General features: G+C 43.6%; 1 protein-coding gene across 5 annotated transcripts; it reads right to left on the bottom strand.

Annotated features, from left to right (window-relative positions):
* Positions 1–271: 271 nt before the first annotated feature.
* LOC144053165 (troponin I, fast skeletal muscle-like) lies at positions 272–15,640 on the bottom strand. 5 transcript variants are annotated; one of them, XR_013294346.1, is made up of 9 exons: positions 12,621–13,596; positions 12,462–12,542; positions 11,161–11,351; positions 5,285–5,320; positions 4,708–4,836; positions 4,552–4,641; positions 2,454–2,630; positions 491–645; positions 272–420 (listed from the first exon to the last, which is right to left on the bottom strand). XR_013294346.1 is itself a non-coding variant. In XM_077567291.1 (8 exons), exons 1-8 carry the CDS (start codon positions 12,694–12,696, stop codon positions 547–549), a joined length of 879 nt encoding a protein of 292 aa, XP_077423417.1. In that variant the 5' UTR covers positions 12,697–13,596; the 3' UTR covers positions 447–546. The 5 variants fall into 5 exon arrangements, 4 of the variants coding, with proteins under 4 accessions (XP_077423417.1, XP_077423418.1, XP_077423419.1 ...); XM_077567291.1 differs by lacking the exon at positions 272–420 and having other exon boundaries at positions 447–645; XM_077567292.1 differs by lacking the exons at positions 272–420; positions 12,462–12,542; positions 12,621–13,596 and adding an exon at positions 5,118–5,154 and having other exon boundaries at positions 447–645; positions 11,161–11,260.
* Positions 15,641–16,085: the final 445 nt, after the last annotated feature.

Here is a 16,085-nt window from a genome sequence, read left to right as displayed (position 1 = left end):
GAATGCGCCGTCTCCTCTTTAGGGAAGCGGATTAACCGGCAGGCCAATGGCCACGCAAGGTCGTGTAATACAACGCACGCACGCGCGCACGCACGCACGCACGCACGCACGCACGCACACCCCTCGTATAAATAACCCACTGACCTTTAACAACGTTTTCATCTTCTCGTCCGATTTGATGACGATGACGGACGCAATGTCAGCACGTGCAAGATGAGGATGAGGAATGGAAGGAAGACCTGGATGAAGATGAAGTGAGGAACATGATGAAGATGACGAAGAGAAACAAGAAGATGAAGGTGAGGTACTTGACGAGGATGAGGATGAAGATGAAGCTTGGTGAAGGTTCAACTCCTGCTCCAATTTCCGTCCATCTTTTCAACTCCACGGCAACTCGTGATTGTTGCCATGGTGACGTCACTAAAGTTAAGAATCAAAGCCATCAATTGAAGGTTTTTTCGTTTATTGCATGAAAGTAGAGCTTATTTGCCGTGTAGCTCCGCCTTCCGCTCAGGCCTGCCGTCCAACCCGAGGCCGTCTCGCTTGTCACTGGGCGTCAGCCTCGAACATTTTCTTCCTGCCGTCCATGCCCGACTTGTCCTCGATGTTCTTGCGCCAGTCCACAACGTCGCGCAGCTCCTTGTCCTCAAAATTAAAGCAAAAATCGATAAGAACGACGGTCATCAACGTCATTTTATAGCAACGTAAACAATTCAATGGCAAACGAAGATTTCTTAATATAAAATGCATAAAACAATATACACACGATAACAAGAATAGAAAATAATGCAATATAGATAACGTATAACAAAATGTGACTTTCATTTCACTTTGATTCATCTTAACCATCGTAACGTAATCAATTGTTACCAATAACTCAATTTATTGACAAACACAGAAATAGCACAGGTGTATTAAATGTGAAACAAATGTCAAGAACAAACAAAAAAATTCATTAAGAAAATATAATATTACAATTAACTTTTTTTTTTTTTTTTTTTGAAATAATTATTTTTAGTTTTTTTTAATTAATTTATCAGGGACAAATAGCTCAAAAAATGTATAAAAAATAAAATAAAGCCAATTACACAATAATTAAAAAATGATCACAAAATCTAAAAAAATATTTAACATAAACATTATTTTTTAATGTACCTAATTAGATGAAATTAAAATATTAATTCAAATGGAAAAAGTGAAAAGCATATAAATATAATGCATGAAACATGTTTTTTTATATAGTAAAAATGTTAACATATCCAATTTGAATTTATAGTAATCCCCATTTTCAAATAAATGTGTTCATAATGTTTCTTTTATTGTTATAAATACATGTAGAATTAGTTTTCATCATTTTTCGTTAGACATTGGTGAAGCGTGCTGCAGGTGTGTCGGAGGAGTTTAAAGTGGAGGTGGGACTACATCAGGGATCGGTTCCGAGCCCCTTTTTGTTGGCTATGGTAATGGACAGGATGACGGACGAGGTTAGACAGAAATCTCCATGGACTGTTTGCAGATGACATTGTGATGTGCAGTGAGAGCAGGACACGGGTGGAGGAGAAGCTCCGAGCGTGGGTGGAGGAGAAGCTCCGAGCGTGGGTGGAGCTTTGCCCCGGAAAGGAGGGGACTGAAGGAAGTAGCAAGACGGACTACCTGCGAGTAGACAGGAGGGACCCCAGTGGAAGAGTCCGCTTGCAGGGAGAAGAGACCAACAAGGTGGAGGAGTTGGAGTTGGAGTTGGAGTAGTTACGGTCCAGAGCGATGGAGAGTGAACAAGCGTGTGACGGAAGACTTTCAGCGAAAATGGAAAGAAAGCTTTATTGAGACCAGTCGTCTTGTTTGGTCTGGAGACAGAAGACGGGAGGCGGAGATGAAGATGCCGAGCTTCTCTTTGGGAGTCACCAGGATGGACAGAATCAGGAAGGAGGAGATGAGAGGGACGGCGCGTGTTGGAGATCAAGTCAGAGAGGCCAGACGGAGATGCTTTGGACACGTCCAGAGGAGACAGGAAGAAGGACGCCGAGTTTACAAATGGCAGGCAGAAGGTCCAGAGGAAGAGCAAAGAGGCTGTTTTTGGATGTAGCTAAAGAGGACATGAAGGAAGTTGGTGTGAGAGCAGAGGACGCAGAGGACGCAGAGGACGCAGAGGACGCAGAGGACGCAGAGGACGCAGAGGACGCAGAGGACAGGGTTCGATGGAGGCAACGGATTGGCTGTTGTCGGATTTTTTTTAGGAAAAAAGCTCATTTGAGGTTGACGTAACAAGTTACAACCCAAAATGTTATGACGCTGAGCAAGAAAAAACTAAGCTACGACGGTTCCATTTGTCCAACAGAATTTCTGACTTTGTCACTTTGCGACTTTCACAAATGACATGATCCCACTCCAGATGAAAGCGCAATAAAGAATGTGTTGTTTTTTTATGTTCCTATTTGCAAAGGGATCAGGCTGACCTCGTCCTTGACCTCCTTCTTGACCTGCTTGAGGTTGGACCTGAGGTCCATGTTGACGGTGTGTTTGGAGCCCAGCAGCGCCTTCAACATGGCGTCGGCCGACATGCGCACCTTCTTCAGCGTCGGCTTCTTGAACTTGCCCGTCACGTCCTGAACTTTGATCTTCAGGTCTTCGATCTGGACAAATGGAAACGCAACATTCCAATTACAGGATTGAAAAGATGTCATTTAATAACAATAATAATAATAACTAGAAAAATTCCCGCGGAAATTTTGAATGGGACTGCTGACTCTTTGGTAATGAGCTGAACAGTTTAAAATTTAAACCACTGGAATCGCTCAAGAAATGTGGAAGTTAACCATAATGAACATCAACTAAAAGTATCTCACTGTCCCTGAAAATGTATTTCAAAAAATGTAAATGAGCTGAACAGTTTAAAATTTAAATGACTGGAATTGGTCAAGAAATGTGGAAGTTAACCATAATCTAAAAATATGTCACTGTCACTTTAAGAGCGCACACACATTTTTGACTTGGAGCCGTCACGCGCCCCACATTCCATTGAGATTGCATGAGAGAAGCACCCCTTGAACAAAAGCCTCTCACGACTTAACGGTTGAAGATACAGATTCAAGAAATGGCTCGTTAGAACGGCAAGGGTTTGGGGAACACGAGCATGTTCGCATTTTTTTAATCGGATGAAAAATGACCAAATGAGAGCAGGTTGAAAACTTCTGATTTAGCAGAAATGAAGAGCGAAAGGCGCCTGAATTTAACATGGAAGAGATAGGCGAGTTGGTCCGACTTGTCCGAGCTTAAAGTGAAAATAAAGGTACTAAATGACACCTTAGCCAAATAAAAGTTAGTTTGTCTGAAAGAAGACACTCGTGACTACAAAATGTGAGAATTTGATGTGTAGTGAGCAAAGATTGTGGCCATGGTGACGAGTTGAAGTGAAACTTTTGGAAGTACATTTATTTGTTCCCGCCACTCTAAAGTTAATTGCTCCACTCTGGCACTTGCAATACACAACAATGGGAGAAGGCTATTTGCTTACTGTCTTTGAACCCGCACAGAGGGGAGAGCTCACATTCCTTAAAAAAGATTTCGACACTGAGCTAAAGATGGGAAAAATCCCTACAAAATGAGCTAAAATTCGTATCGGTCGGATAACGTATGCGTGCGCAGCGTGTCTTGGAAAAAGGTGCTTGATCTGTCATTTGTTCCCCCTTTCTCCATTCATTTCCTATGGGAATTTTTTGGGAGTTTTTGGGGAATTGCGTCGCCATGGTAACTCGGAATTCCTAGAAAAGTAATGCCGCGCCGAGTCAGATCGAGCCGCATCGTTTGATACCTCATTTGTCCCGGTGCGATCTACGGTACGGGCCGCATTTTTGCGGAAAAATCTCGGGATTTTCTAGTGTGGAGAGTAATATGTGCTGCTTTCAGCAGTCCCATAATAAACCCCTTTTTGTAGGATAGTAATATGTGCTGCTTGCTTGCTACGTTCAGCAGTCCCATAATATTACATTTCTTTTGTATAGCGCTTTTCAAGGTACTCAAAGATGCTTCGCAAAAAGTCCCAAAAAGATCGAGGACTATATTAAAATGAGTACAAAACTAAATATTCAAGATACTAACATTAGGTGCAACAATGATCTCATTCGCTGCCATTGACGGCTGCGGACGTCAAAATCAGTTATTGACATGATTGCGTGGTGGTGGACGCCATCGCCATTCCAAAGGGATGTTTGCAAATTATCATCTGAAACAATCGTATCCAACTAAAAACAGATATGAACAACCCAACAACGGAAATTGGACTTGCATAATAAAAAAAGTAAAAAAACCATAAAAGTAAAACAAAAAAACACTCCCACAAATACACATGAAAAACAAGTGCACTTCATACCTCTTGTAGACATTAGACAGATGATGCAATTCTGATTTACAGTCCAGACCGGTTATTTATTCACAAATGTTATTAAATTCTGCGGAATTTGTTGATGGATCCGTTGAGGGTACATCGAATCTTTCCCAATTGAATCAATCTCCCATTCCAACGTCACAACGTGACAAGAAGATGTCTCGACTTACCTCCTTCTTGGCCTTGTTGACCTTCATCTCAAGGTCGTAGCGCTCCTCGTCCACCGCGTCTGTCTTGTGCTGGATCTCCCTGCACAGCTCCTGCACGCGCACACCTGCGTCACCGCGCTACTAAGCTGTGGTTTACAAACACGCACACGCACGCACCTGTAGCTCTTGCACGGTACCGGGAAGCACCGGCGGAGGGCAGCACTGAGCCATGTAGCGCAGCCGCTCCTCGTCGCGCTGCCGGGCCTCGTGCTCCAGGTGACCTTTGGCGATGGCCAGCATCACGCTCTGAACGCGCATCAAACACAACATGATGTGCAGAGTGCTGGAGCGTGTGCGCGTTGACAAGTGTACTGTGGTGCGTTCAAGTGCACTTTACAAGCATGTAGTAGTGCACGGTTGCGCCTGTCAAACGTGTCGTTGAGTAATGGACTCAAGTGGATGTCGTGCGTACGTAGCTGTTGGCAAATGTAGAGTTTGGAGTGTCGTCTAATCTCGTGTGCACGTGTTGAGGTGAAGCATGTCGTGTGTACATCGCAGAGTGTCGAATGTGTGTCGTGTATTTGTACCTTGAGGTGATGTTTACGACTCAAAGACATTTTCTTTCTGAAAGAGCATTTCAGGTCAAAACAAAAAAACGTCTACATGACAATAATCAAATACATAAAATGTTTGGTTTCTTGTATTTATTGCTTTGACATTACAAGAGGAAACCATATTTAAATGTGTGACTTACTCCGACATGCTGCAGGATGGAACGATTGTCTTCAAACTGTGAAAAATGAAAAAGAATGGAGCTTGCAAGTCATCAACTATGATGTTGTCGTATGATTAGTTTCACATTTGATGATGTTACGAAGTTCGCCAACAGTCAAAGCAATTATTTGAAATTCATAATTAAAGAGAAGAAGTTTCAGCACAAGAAAAATAACACCAGATTGAAAAATGATGATTGAAAATGTGCGACTACACAAGCAACAACTAACTGCACAAAATGAAATGTAAAATGTAAAACAAAATCATTCTTACCTTTGAGGAGAAGAACAAGAGCAACGACAAAAAAAACGAAATAACTTTTAAAACGTGGATTTCGTTCAGTCCTCTTTCTCTTTATGGACGTTGATTTTTTTCACCAGCCAATCAGCTGTCAGCACCCTTAAACCCCGCCCCTCCCAAAATAACTTCCCTTCGTGCTTTTATTCCCAAAGTCCCACCCGGGCTGGAAGTGGAAGAGAGGACAGCTTGAGGCGCTTCCAAACGCTTACGAGAACTTTCACGACTTGTAACGCCAACTTGGCAACAAAAAAGAAAGATGGGGAAATAATTCAACGTTGTTACGCTCGCTGGAATGCTGGAAAAAACACGCGTGGTGAATGTTTGCTCACTTGGGTTTAGAAATAGAACCAACCAGAAAGCAAATAAGCATTATGTTTAAACGTCGCCGTGGGAACGACATCCGTCGGTCATCTGGCGCTTAATGTGTTTATTTCTGGGTGGGTGGGGGGGGGTGGTTACTGACAGACAAAATGCAACGTCTGCAGACAAAATGCACACCAACATGAGCTCAACAACTCTTTGCTCATTTTTAATTGTTCAAAAAAAAAAAAAAAACTAGCAATATTAGGTTGTTTTTACCCCTGGGCGTTATTTTATTTTGAAATGTCAGAACCAACAAAAAGCCCAAAAATGGTCAAATAACGCCCAGAGGGTTAAGAGCAAAGAATAGATATCTTTTTTTGAAGATGCTCAACCCTTCGTAGTCAGTTTGCACAAAAAGTCAATTATGCCAGTCAACAAGAAAATTGCAGCACTAAAACATTTGTCTCAAATAATTTTGGGGGGAAGATTATGAATTCCTATCGAGTTGTTAGCCTGCATGAGGTTTTACTCCCAATTTCATAAAAACAAAACAAAAAAATCTTTTTTTTGATGCAAATATAAATTGGAGATGATTTTCCCCCCCACAAGAGCCTGATGATTATGCAGCATTTACAATATTTCCAAATCAATCAAATTGTTATCGTGTTTGATTTATGACTTCTGAAAAATTCCAATTGTTTTTTGAGAGACAATCATTTGTCAGCTGTAAACAAAAATGTGGAGAAGCATTTTTGTGGCCCCTGATGATTATACAGCATTTATTTGACTTGGATAAATATAAAGAAGTAAAAAGAAGAAAAAAAACATGTTATCACGTATGTCATCTTTTATTGAATGAACAGTACAACTGAGAAATCACCTGAGAACATCGAGGAGAACCAAGTTCACGTTCACCAAAGACGTTAGCATAGACGCAGAAAAAGATGAAAAAATAGTCGCTAATATTATATTCGAGCCATCGTTCACAAAAGCTCACATTTGCACGCAAAAAATGTAAGTCACAAATTGAACGGCATAAATCGAGAAAGGGTGCAAATGTCACATCACAAAACCAACCCATTTTGTCGCCATTTTGTTTTGTTAGCATAGCTGCCGCTAGCCACTGCGACCGATGTTAGCATCCTGTCGCCTCAGTTGAACTCCTCATTTGTGTCAATATTTGCATATATTGGAAACGTTTGTCATAATGTGGCAGGAAGACGAACGCCGCCTGCACACTTGAAGAAATGTTAGCGGTTTGAAAGTCACAATTTGCCACTTCGAGCGAACTTCAACTTTGAAGGAATATTAAAGGTGACTCCAAAAATAAGTGGGAAAAAGAAAACAAGAAAGAAAGTTGTATTTTAAAAGCAAACTCAAGTTGCACCACAAACTGAAAACATTAAAAAGAAAAGTCAAAAAAAACAAAGTTTTATTTTAAAAGGGAATAAAGTCGTTAAATGAACAGAAAAAATAGTCAAGTTAAGTTTAAGATTGTGGGAACATTTGTTATATCCTCATTATTAAACCGAAGACTTTCATTTCGTGTTATCACTTCTCCCTGCACGCATTTGACTTTTTTTCTTTTCTTTGCGGTGTCCCTAAAACTTCTTTTTTTTGCATTTTCACCTCAAACGGTTTTGGCGCTGGTGTCAAACCAAATCAAATTTGCTGGAGTGAAGCAGAAGAATTTCACAAACAAATTCACATTGTGTGCTTCTTGCAAATCACCACAAAACATCAACGAGATTCACGCTAACCCGTCCACAGGTCCAAACAGTGCACAGCAGAACCGAGCGAGAGTTCTTCCTCACAGAGGACAGCTCGGTGTGTTTGTGTCCACAATGGAGCACATGGGATCAGAACATCAACACAAAACCCGGAACCAGGAAGGTCAAACCAAAAGAAGTTTCTGAAGATGGGACACTGCGCTGAACTGGACCACCAGGTACCACAAGCACGTCTCCCCAGATCTTGTGATGGAGATAAAAGTCCACTGACCTTGGAGAGAAAGCGCTCATAAAGCACAAGCTCATCTCCGATCTCGAGATGTTGTGACGGAGATCAAGCGGAGGTCCACAAGACCCCACAAGTGCATCTCTGGAACCAGAACCGCGCCACGCATGTCTTGAGACGGAGCTACAAAGCCGTTGTTAACAGGAACACTCGCAAAAGGCTCACATGGACGATAATCCATGCATGCAATACCACATCTCTGGGACCAGAACCGGCTCTCACACATCTCTGGAACCAGAACCGGCTCTCACACATCTCTGGAACCAGAACCGACTCTCACACATCTCCTGAGTTATTGTGAAGAACCGCCACCAAAGATCAACTGGACCAGGCACTAGCGAGACATCTCCTGAGATGTGGCGATGGAGCCGGCCGGCACCTGGTACAAGAAGAACACCTCCGGAACCAGAAGCAGGCTTCACAAATCACAAAGGATTTGGGGATGGCGCTCCAAAACAATTCTTAGGTCTAGGGATGCACGATAATATCGGTGGCGCAGAATTATCGACCAATTTTGCGGTCATACAAATAAAGCGGATAATAAAGAGACCGGCCCATAATAATCCACTTGCCGCGTTGGTTCATCTGTTGTGGCTCAACTTGTGACGTCATAATGCGCGCCACCTCGTGTTGACAGAAGATGCGTCGTGTGGGCTTTCTTGACGCTCCCCAAAATGTTACCCTCGCAGTTTTTTTTTTTAAAACATGACTCTTTTGTTCTGAGTTACTTGTTGTCTTCGAAGCAGCGATATCACTCAAATTCATCTTTACTCAATGTTTCAACGTATTTGTACATGTTAGACTTGTAGTAGGATTCCAAAGTCTATTTGTATTCAAATTCATTTTGCAAACATGGGCTTATCGGTTCTTGGCACTTTTGACATTTTTGGTTTATCGCTTGAAAACCGCATTATCGTGCATCTCTATTCTTAAGTCTAGCCATAAGAAATGGGCTCGTTGCACAAATCCAAGACTTCCTGAACTCAATAGCACTCCTTCGTTTGCTGTCTTTGATGAGTGGACAAGTCGATGAATCCAGGTGCGTCTGGCCTTTGTTGTGGCGGTTTGTGAGCTCAGGCACACCTGGATTCATCCACTTGTCCACTCATCAAAGACAGCAAACGAAGGAGTGCTATTGAGTTCAGGAAGTCTTGGATTTATATCAAGTGGAGAGTGAAAGGTCGCCTTGCACCAAAAACGAGTTCCACACGTCTCCTGAAATTTGGGGGCGGAGCTAGAAATCACTTTTTAGTAAGTAAAGGTTCAACCATGTGGTTCCAAATCTCTGGAACTAGAACCACTTTTCACTTGTCTCAAGCCCCCCAAAAAAAAAATCTTTGGGAAAGGGCCGTCCACGAGACCTCGCCGGACCACCTGATACTAAAAGAGTCAATCCAAAGAGTTCTTTAGGCGGAGGTCCACGAGACACCGAGCGCTACGATGAGAAGCGGCTCTCTTTGAAAGGAAGCGGAACCAGTTGTCAGACATCTCCGGGACGTGGGCGTGAATTCCCCACAGCGCTTCAGGTCCAGGCCACCTTCCTGGAGATGGCCTGCTTGAAACTCTCCGGGTCCACGTCCCCGGGCCGCAGCGCCCTCTCCAGGCTGACCAGCAGGTTGCGGTGACACTCGCGGATGTTGACGGGATATTTGGCTCGGAGGAGCTCGTAGGCGGCCATCAGCCTCATGTTGCGTTTCAGCATCAGGTACTGGATGACGCAGGTGGGCGCCAGCGAGAATCCGTCGCCGCAGTGCACCAGAACCCGCTTGCGTTTGCCGGCCGAGGCGTGGATGCACTCGTTGATGTCCTCGAAGCAGCGCTGCTTGACGTCGCCGATGTCCACCTTGAGGCGGGACCAGCTGTGGCGGGCGCCACGCGAGCAGGTGCAGGGGATGAGGCTGAGGGCGGGCGCCGCCTGGCCCGGGGCGCCGCTCATGTCGATGATGCTGTCGATGTTGTTGCGGCACAGCGCCCGCCCGTTGTACGCCGCGTTCAGGTTGCCCACGTAGATGTAGTCCGTCACCTTGGAGATGACCGGCTCGAAATGCTGCGGGACGCCCCCGCCGCCCCCGTCTAGCTCACCTCCGGGCTGCTCGGGGGCACCCGCCGGGCCCGTGGCCGCCCGCCTGCTGTAGTTGCGCAACTTCTTGGAGCCGGAGCGAGACGGCGGGTTGGAATCCGACTCGGAGCTGACGTTCCACGGCGGAGAGAAGAGCGAGAAGCGCGTGCTGGCCTTGGACGGACCCCCCGGGGCGCAAAAGAGGGACGCCCGCTCCAGGGAGCCCGTGCTGCTGGCGGCACCTACGCTGTGGGCCTGCTCCATCTGATGATGATGATGATGATGACCACATTAGGGACACATCCATTATCGGGTACCGGCTGGGCCGATATTTGACATTTTCACGCAGACTGATATTAACCTTTTTTTTTTTAGAGAATCAGCCATGCAATAAGAGACCTTTTTAAATTTGGGAAACCTCAGGCAATTATTTAATTAATTAATTTCCACTTAAGAAGAAAAAAAAACATTCAACATGTTGCAAATGTCAAAATAAGAACAAAGTGTTGGGAGTTTGTATTAGTCTGAAATAATTTCTTTTTTACCGCAAACGAGAATTAGCTCCAAATATCGGCTTGCTGGATGACTAATAATCGGTACCGGACCAGAAAATATGATACCGGCCTATTTTGAGATGAAAACATCAAACAATGTCACACAAGCTCATTTTTACGACTTTTCTTTTGGTTCTCAACTTTTTGGGTGCCTTTTGTTGCCCCAATCGAAAATGATTTTATTTCATTTCCTTAATTTAAATATTTACTTCTTAGGCATCGTCTTATTTTTAATTCAAATTCAACCAAAATAAAGATAAAGATGCGCTCTTGAAAATAAAAATAAATGAAAACCGAGAATAAACATGTCTGTTATAAGTCTTGGAATATTTCCCGCAAAAACCTGAAGCTCTTATGAGTAAGAAGAAGAAAAACATTCAACATATTGCAAATCTCAAAATAAGAACAAAGTGTTGGGAGTTTGTATTAGTCTGAAAAAGGCGTTTAAGCCTGAAACATCAGGAACTGAAATATCGAGCAAGAATAATATTCCGACCCATGACTGAAGTTGTACTTTCTCTTCATCATATATCTGAGATTTTGGCGTGGCTGTGCCCAAAAAGGTGAATGGAAATGAAATATTCAATATTTCCACCTCCCTCTCGTTGTGATGTGAGTGCGCACCTGAGCTTTCAGGTTGTTTTTCCACTCCTGCGTGTCGAGCGCTTTGAAGCGTCCGCTGCTGTCGGACGACACCGACATGCAGAGGGGCCGATGGTGGGCCCGGGGTTGCAGCTGGGGGGTGAGGGCCGCGGGAACGGCGGGCGGCGAGTCCGCCGCGTCTCTTCTACTCATCCTCAGATTGGGACACGAACCTGAAACCCACGTGGATGATATTCATTTCCGACAGGGTGCTTGTGTCGTGCATCGATGCTGATTTGATCAACACCCAAGTTGCCGATGTACAAAAAATACGACGTCATAAATCTAATGTTTGGATCGTTAGCAAATGATGCAAACAGTGTCAAGTAATAGTAATGCTCACCAAGATGGTGGCGCTTACGGTTGGAGTGTTGATTCATGTCTTATTGATTGGCAATTTGGTGTGTTCTTTGAACTTGTCGTGTCAAATCATAGCAGACTCGCAACTTAAAGCTTGAGGCCAAATGTACTGAATTTGACCAAAGCAAGCGTTCCTGTTACGGCCCGTGGCCAGTAGCGGCAGGTACGTGTGTACGCAGGTGTGGCGTCCGCAGGAGTCTTCCAGCAATGGCAACAGAGCGGGGAAGCTCTTGGCTAGTGGACACGCCCATCCCATGAAAGAATATCACAGAGTCCCCTCCGCTTCCTGGTCCCCGCCCACCATCTTCACCAGTTGCTGACAATCTCGTCATTATTGAATCCCTTCATTCAGCAGCATCAGACATTCGCGCTATTCGCTTTTGTCTGGTCTGATCCCCAAGTAAGTGTGGGTAAGGAGTAGTTTTAGTATCGTTTTGATTTGCATCAACAGTTTCCTTTGTCTGCATTAGTTCCACTGGGTTTAGAGTGGCACCCTTGGTTGTCATGTTTTAAGGTTGAGTTAGTGCAGTTAATTACACTTTTTCTTTGTTGCTAAGAGCGCGTCCTTTTTTTTTTTTAATATTCGTCACGCCTCAGTTCGCTTTAGTTTCGAGGGTTTCGGGGATCTTGAATTCAGCTAGCACTTTCTGTTTGGATTGTTTGTTCTTTTAGGGTGTCGCTAGCTGCCCCGCTTGTACTTGTATCCATTCTCAAGCCAACCCTCATTGTTGTAATAAACCTAACTCATTATCTCACCATTGAATTTTCTTCTGTAGTTACAGTCCGCACGTGTACGCCGAGCCCGGGCGGTAACATTTCCTTAACACGCGAGTGCCATTTTGGGATAACAAGTCTGTTTAAACGTATGCGCGGTTTGCTTGTGATGGCAGGCAATAAAAACATTTGCATGACCAACGACGTACCGGCACATTCCAGGAGACCGATGGATTGAATGGTGAGTGTGTTGCGGTTGCTGGCGATCTTGTGAAGGTTGCTCACGAGTCCTGCTGGGGACAAGGAAGCCATGAGGAGCCTGCATAACCATTTGGCTCAAGGAACAGCGAGGAAGCGACAACACTTACCGCCGCGGCGCCCATCGCGCTTCCTACTCGAGCCCTTCTCGGCAGCAAAGATGTCGCAGTGCAAGCGGGCGTCCATGTCGGGCCTCCTGCGCACAAGCACACGAGCGGCAGCCGCCAGCGCGTCATCTTGTTGGCTGAGCCGGGCGACGCGACGCCCCCATCGGACGGAGGCGAGCGCACGAGCCGCTAACGTTTGAAGCAGCGAACTTCAACTGGGCGCGTGCAAGTCATGTCGTCGAACATAAGCGAGCGTCGCCACCCAAACTAACTTGGTAGTCAAGGACAATGATGGCGCTAATCATTCATTCGCCGCTAGCAAGCGTTGCGTCGTTCTTTCACAGCCCCTTCCGCGTTTGGTTCCGATCGAGAAAAGACAAAAGAGAAAATTGAACTTCGGCGAGCTGCGATTAAATCAATTAATTGGCTATTTAGCTGGAATAAATAATAGTCGGCTAGCTAACCAGCCAGCCGAGCAGCGGGAGCCAACCCGGAAGAGTTTGATTTTTCTTCTTTTTCGCGTTCGTCTTCTTTTGATATCCGGTATGATTTTTGGCCTGTGCTGCCCCCAACAGACTGGTGGGAGATTTGCTGTTTTGGAAGCTTCTGAAGACTCATTTAGCCATTTTCAGCAGTAAGAAGTTTTGTCTCTAATCTTGTAACTTAATTATTTTTCATGCGCAATTAATACCTTTAACAATACATTTTGCCACGTTGACTGAATTTGACTTCACGTGTGCTCAGGACTCAGATAACGACCAATCATGGCTTCGTTTGCAAACGTCACATGACCAAACCCAGAAAACAGGTGAGCCGGATCGGCCGTTATCTGAGCTCTCAGCACCTGTGATGTGATTTTCAGTCGACAGCAAGTGGGGAAAAATGTGTTTTTAAAGGTATTAAATTTGAACATGAAAAATAATGACATTATCCAAAATAATTAGACAAAATATGGATTGACTGCTTTTAAAAGACGTCCACCTTTTTTTTTTCGAAACTGGTGGAGGAAAGCCTTGCCCAGCTGTGGTGAAAGTTTCAAGCAGATCTAGTGAGCCTAATGACTATTGTTGGCCCCTAGGTGGCAGCAATGAGTCTCTTTTGACAAGATTGGGTCGGCGTCATCGGTGATGATGATGGTGACTCCGAGGTTGACGGCGAAGTTGGGAGCGCTGACGCGGCGGCTATGACGACGTCATAAAAGGTTCACGGGCTAGCGATGCTAACACCGGAAAACGCGGAGCACAACCGAGCACGCTCAGGCGGACGTTCGATCGGACGACGAAGAGTGCCCCGAGTCCAATGCATATTCATCGGAGGAGTGGGTACAGTCTGCTACTTGCTATTCCCCGGAAAAGAAGGCCGTCAAGAAAGTGTAACGTCTGCACGCGAAGCGGACAATCGAAAGTGAAGCTAATCTGTTGTGCAAATCCTGCTCCGTCTCCTTGCACGCAGGAGAGTGTTACAAAAAGAAAAGCTGTATTTGAAACATCCACATAATTGTAAGTAGTACCACAGTTGCACACATTTGTAAATAGTTTGTGAAATTGTTTTGTCAAATTGTTACACTGTTGAATGGAAATAAACATATTTTGCAATCTTAAAACACTTTTTCATTGTTGGTGAAAGCGTTTTACAGAAGTAAAGCACTATTTAGGTGTTTGTGGCATCATTCATGGACAAAAAGAAGTGTACAATTCACTAGAGTGCATGAAATAACATCGTTTCACAAAAAGCTCTTTTTCTTCAAAACAGAGCATTTGGGTGAAACTAACCATTTTCTATTGTTGATTACTGAAGAACGGAATAAGGTAGAAACAAACTTTTTTTTCTGATGAAAGATGAGAGTTCAATCTTTCATTTGGTAGTTTGTGTGTTTCCAACATTTTCTGTGGACCTTGAAAGATCAGTCAAAATGCTTCAATTGGCTGGCACTGGCGACATCCCGTTTCTGAAAACGTCTGGCAGTCAAAGAGTTAACAAACATATTCATTTCTTACTGCTGAAAATGGCTAAATGATTCGAGGAATCCATTAAAATTTGGCAGCTTCGAAATTCCAGATTTAGTGAAAAAACACAAACCATATAAAAATGCATATATGCAAGTTTAAAGTGAAAAAGCAATTCAAAACTCTTTATATTATACACCCCACAACTCCCCCACCTCGCAGGCTGGAGAGAGATTTCGGTTTTGGCACATTTGCCATTGAAGTGAAGGAAAATGAGGCAACGTGAGATGAAGAATTAATTGACCAAGGAAACACATTAGCGATGAAAGTGACGAATCGTGCGAAAGATGAATTAGGATTGAAGGAAGGAGAAGATTACAACTCACTGTGTGTGTTTGCAGCTTGTCCGAGCGTCTGCCGGTTGATTGAAGCGTCACTTTCAGTGTTCTGTTTTTTTCTCCTGCTACACTGTGTGTCATTGGACTGGTAACCTGGTAACCTGATGTCACAACTCATCCTCCTCATTCTAATCAAGTGCCTTTGTCAAGTCGCAAGCCAGCTTTATGATCACGCAAGCGTATTCCCTCCACCCCAATTTGCACATGCTTATAGAGCTCGTTTGCTCCAAAACAACTGACAAACACTTGAATAAAAGAAAGAACGTTTTTGTATTTAAGCTATTCTTGTCATTGCTCGGATGTGACTGCGTACATTTATATTTATTTTCTTGTTACGTTTTAAAACGGATCTATTATGCATGTCAACAATGTTTCAAAATGTTTTTATTTTTTTTAAGTCGTGGCAAGGTATACTATTAATGTTATTTTTCACCTATAAATAAAATAATGAATTGTGATTGTTCCAATAAGATTGAATTTCCTTCGGTGCATTTTGTTAGTTGTTGTCAATTTTCTCCATAACTCTAAATTTCATCTAATTTTTAATTTAATTTAATTTCTAGATGAATTTCCGTTTCCAATGGATTTTTTGGGGGGAGCATTTTATTGTGATTTGTCCATGAAAAGGTGTTGAAGTGGGTCCACAAAGTGTCTTTAGCGCCCCCTTGGGCCATTATCGACACTGCACGCAGCTGATGTGATTAGTGTGAGGCGCTCTCGGGAGGCTTGAAGCAGCTCAAAGGAGAAGAAAGTGGCCTCAGCAGCTCAGCAGCTCAGCTGTGAGTGCTTCGAGGGCTCGCTGGGGACGCAACAACAATGATGACTCCTGAGGGTTAGGTTTATAGGAAAGATAGGATTGTTTTATTATATAGCTTTAATATTTTACCATTGTTTAGATTATTTTACCTTTTTTTTTTAAATTCTCTCTCAACAAAGTGTCCTTGAGTGCCAAGAAGCTCTAAATATCATGCATTATTACCATTATTATTATTATATGTTTGTAGTGGGCATTAATACTCATTATTGGGACTATTATCATTGAATTTATAATAATCATTATAATGTATATAATTATTATTATTAGATTATAATTTACGTGGAAGTTGATGCAAGTTATACCCGAG

The sequence above is a fragment of the Vanacampus margaritifer genome, chromosome 6, assembly GCF_051991255.1.
Source record: "Vanacampus margaritifer isolate UIUO_Vmar chromosome 6, RoL_Vmar_1.0, whole genome shotgun sequence".
Lineage (NCBI taxonomy): Eukaryota > Metazoa > Chordata > Actinopteri > Syngnathiformes > Syngnathidae > Vanacampus > Vanacampus margaritifer.
Note: the sequence above shows the minus strand (reverse complement) of the source record. Positions and strands in the feature narration are given on the sequence as shown.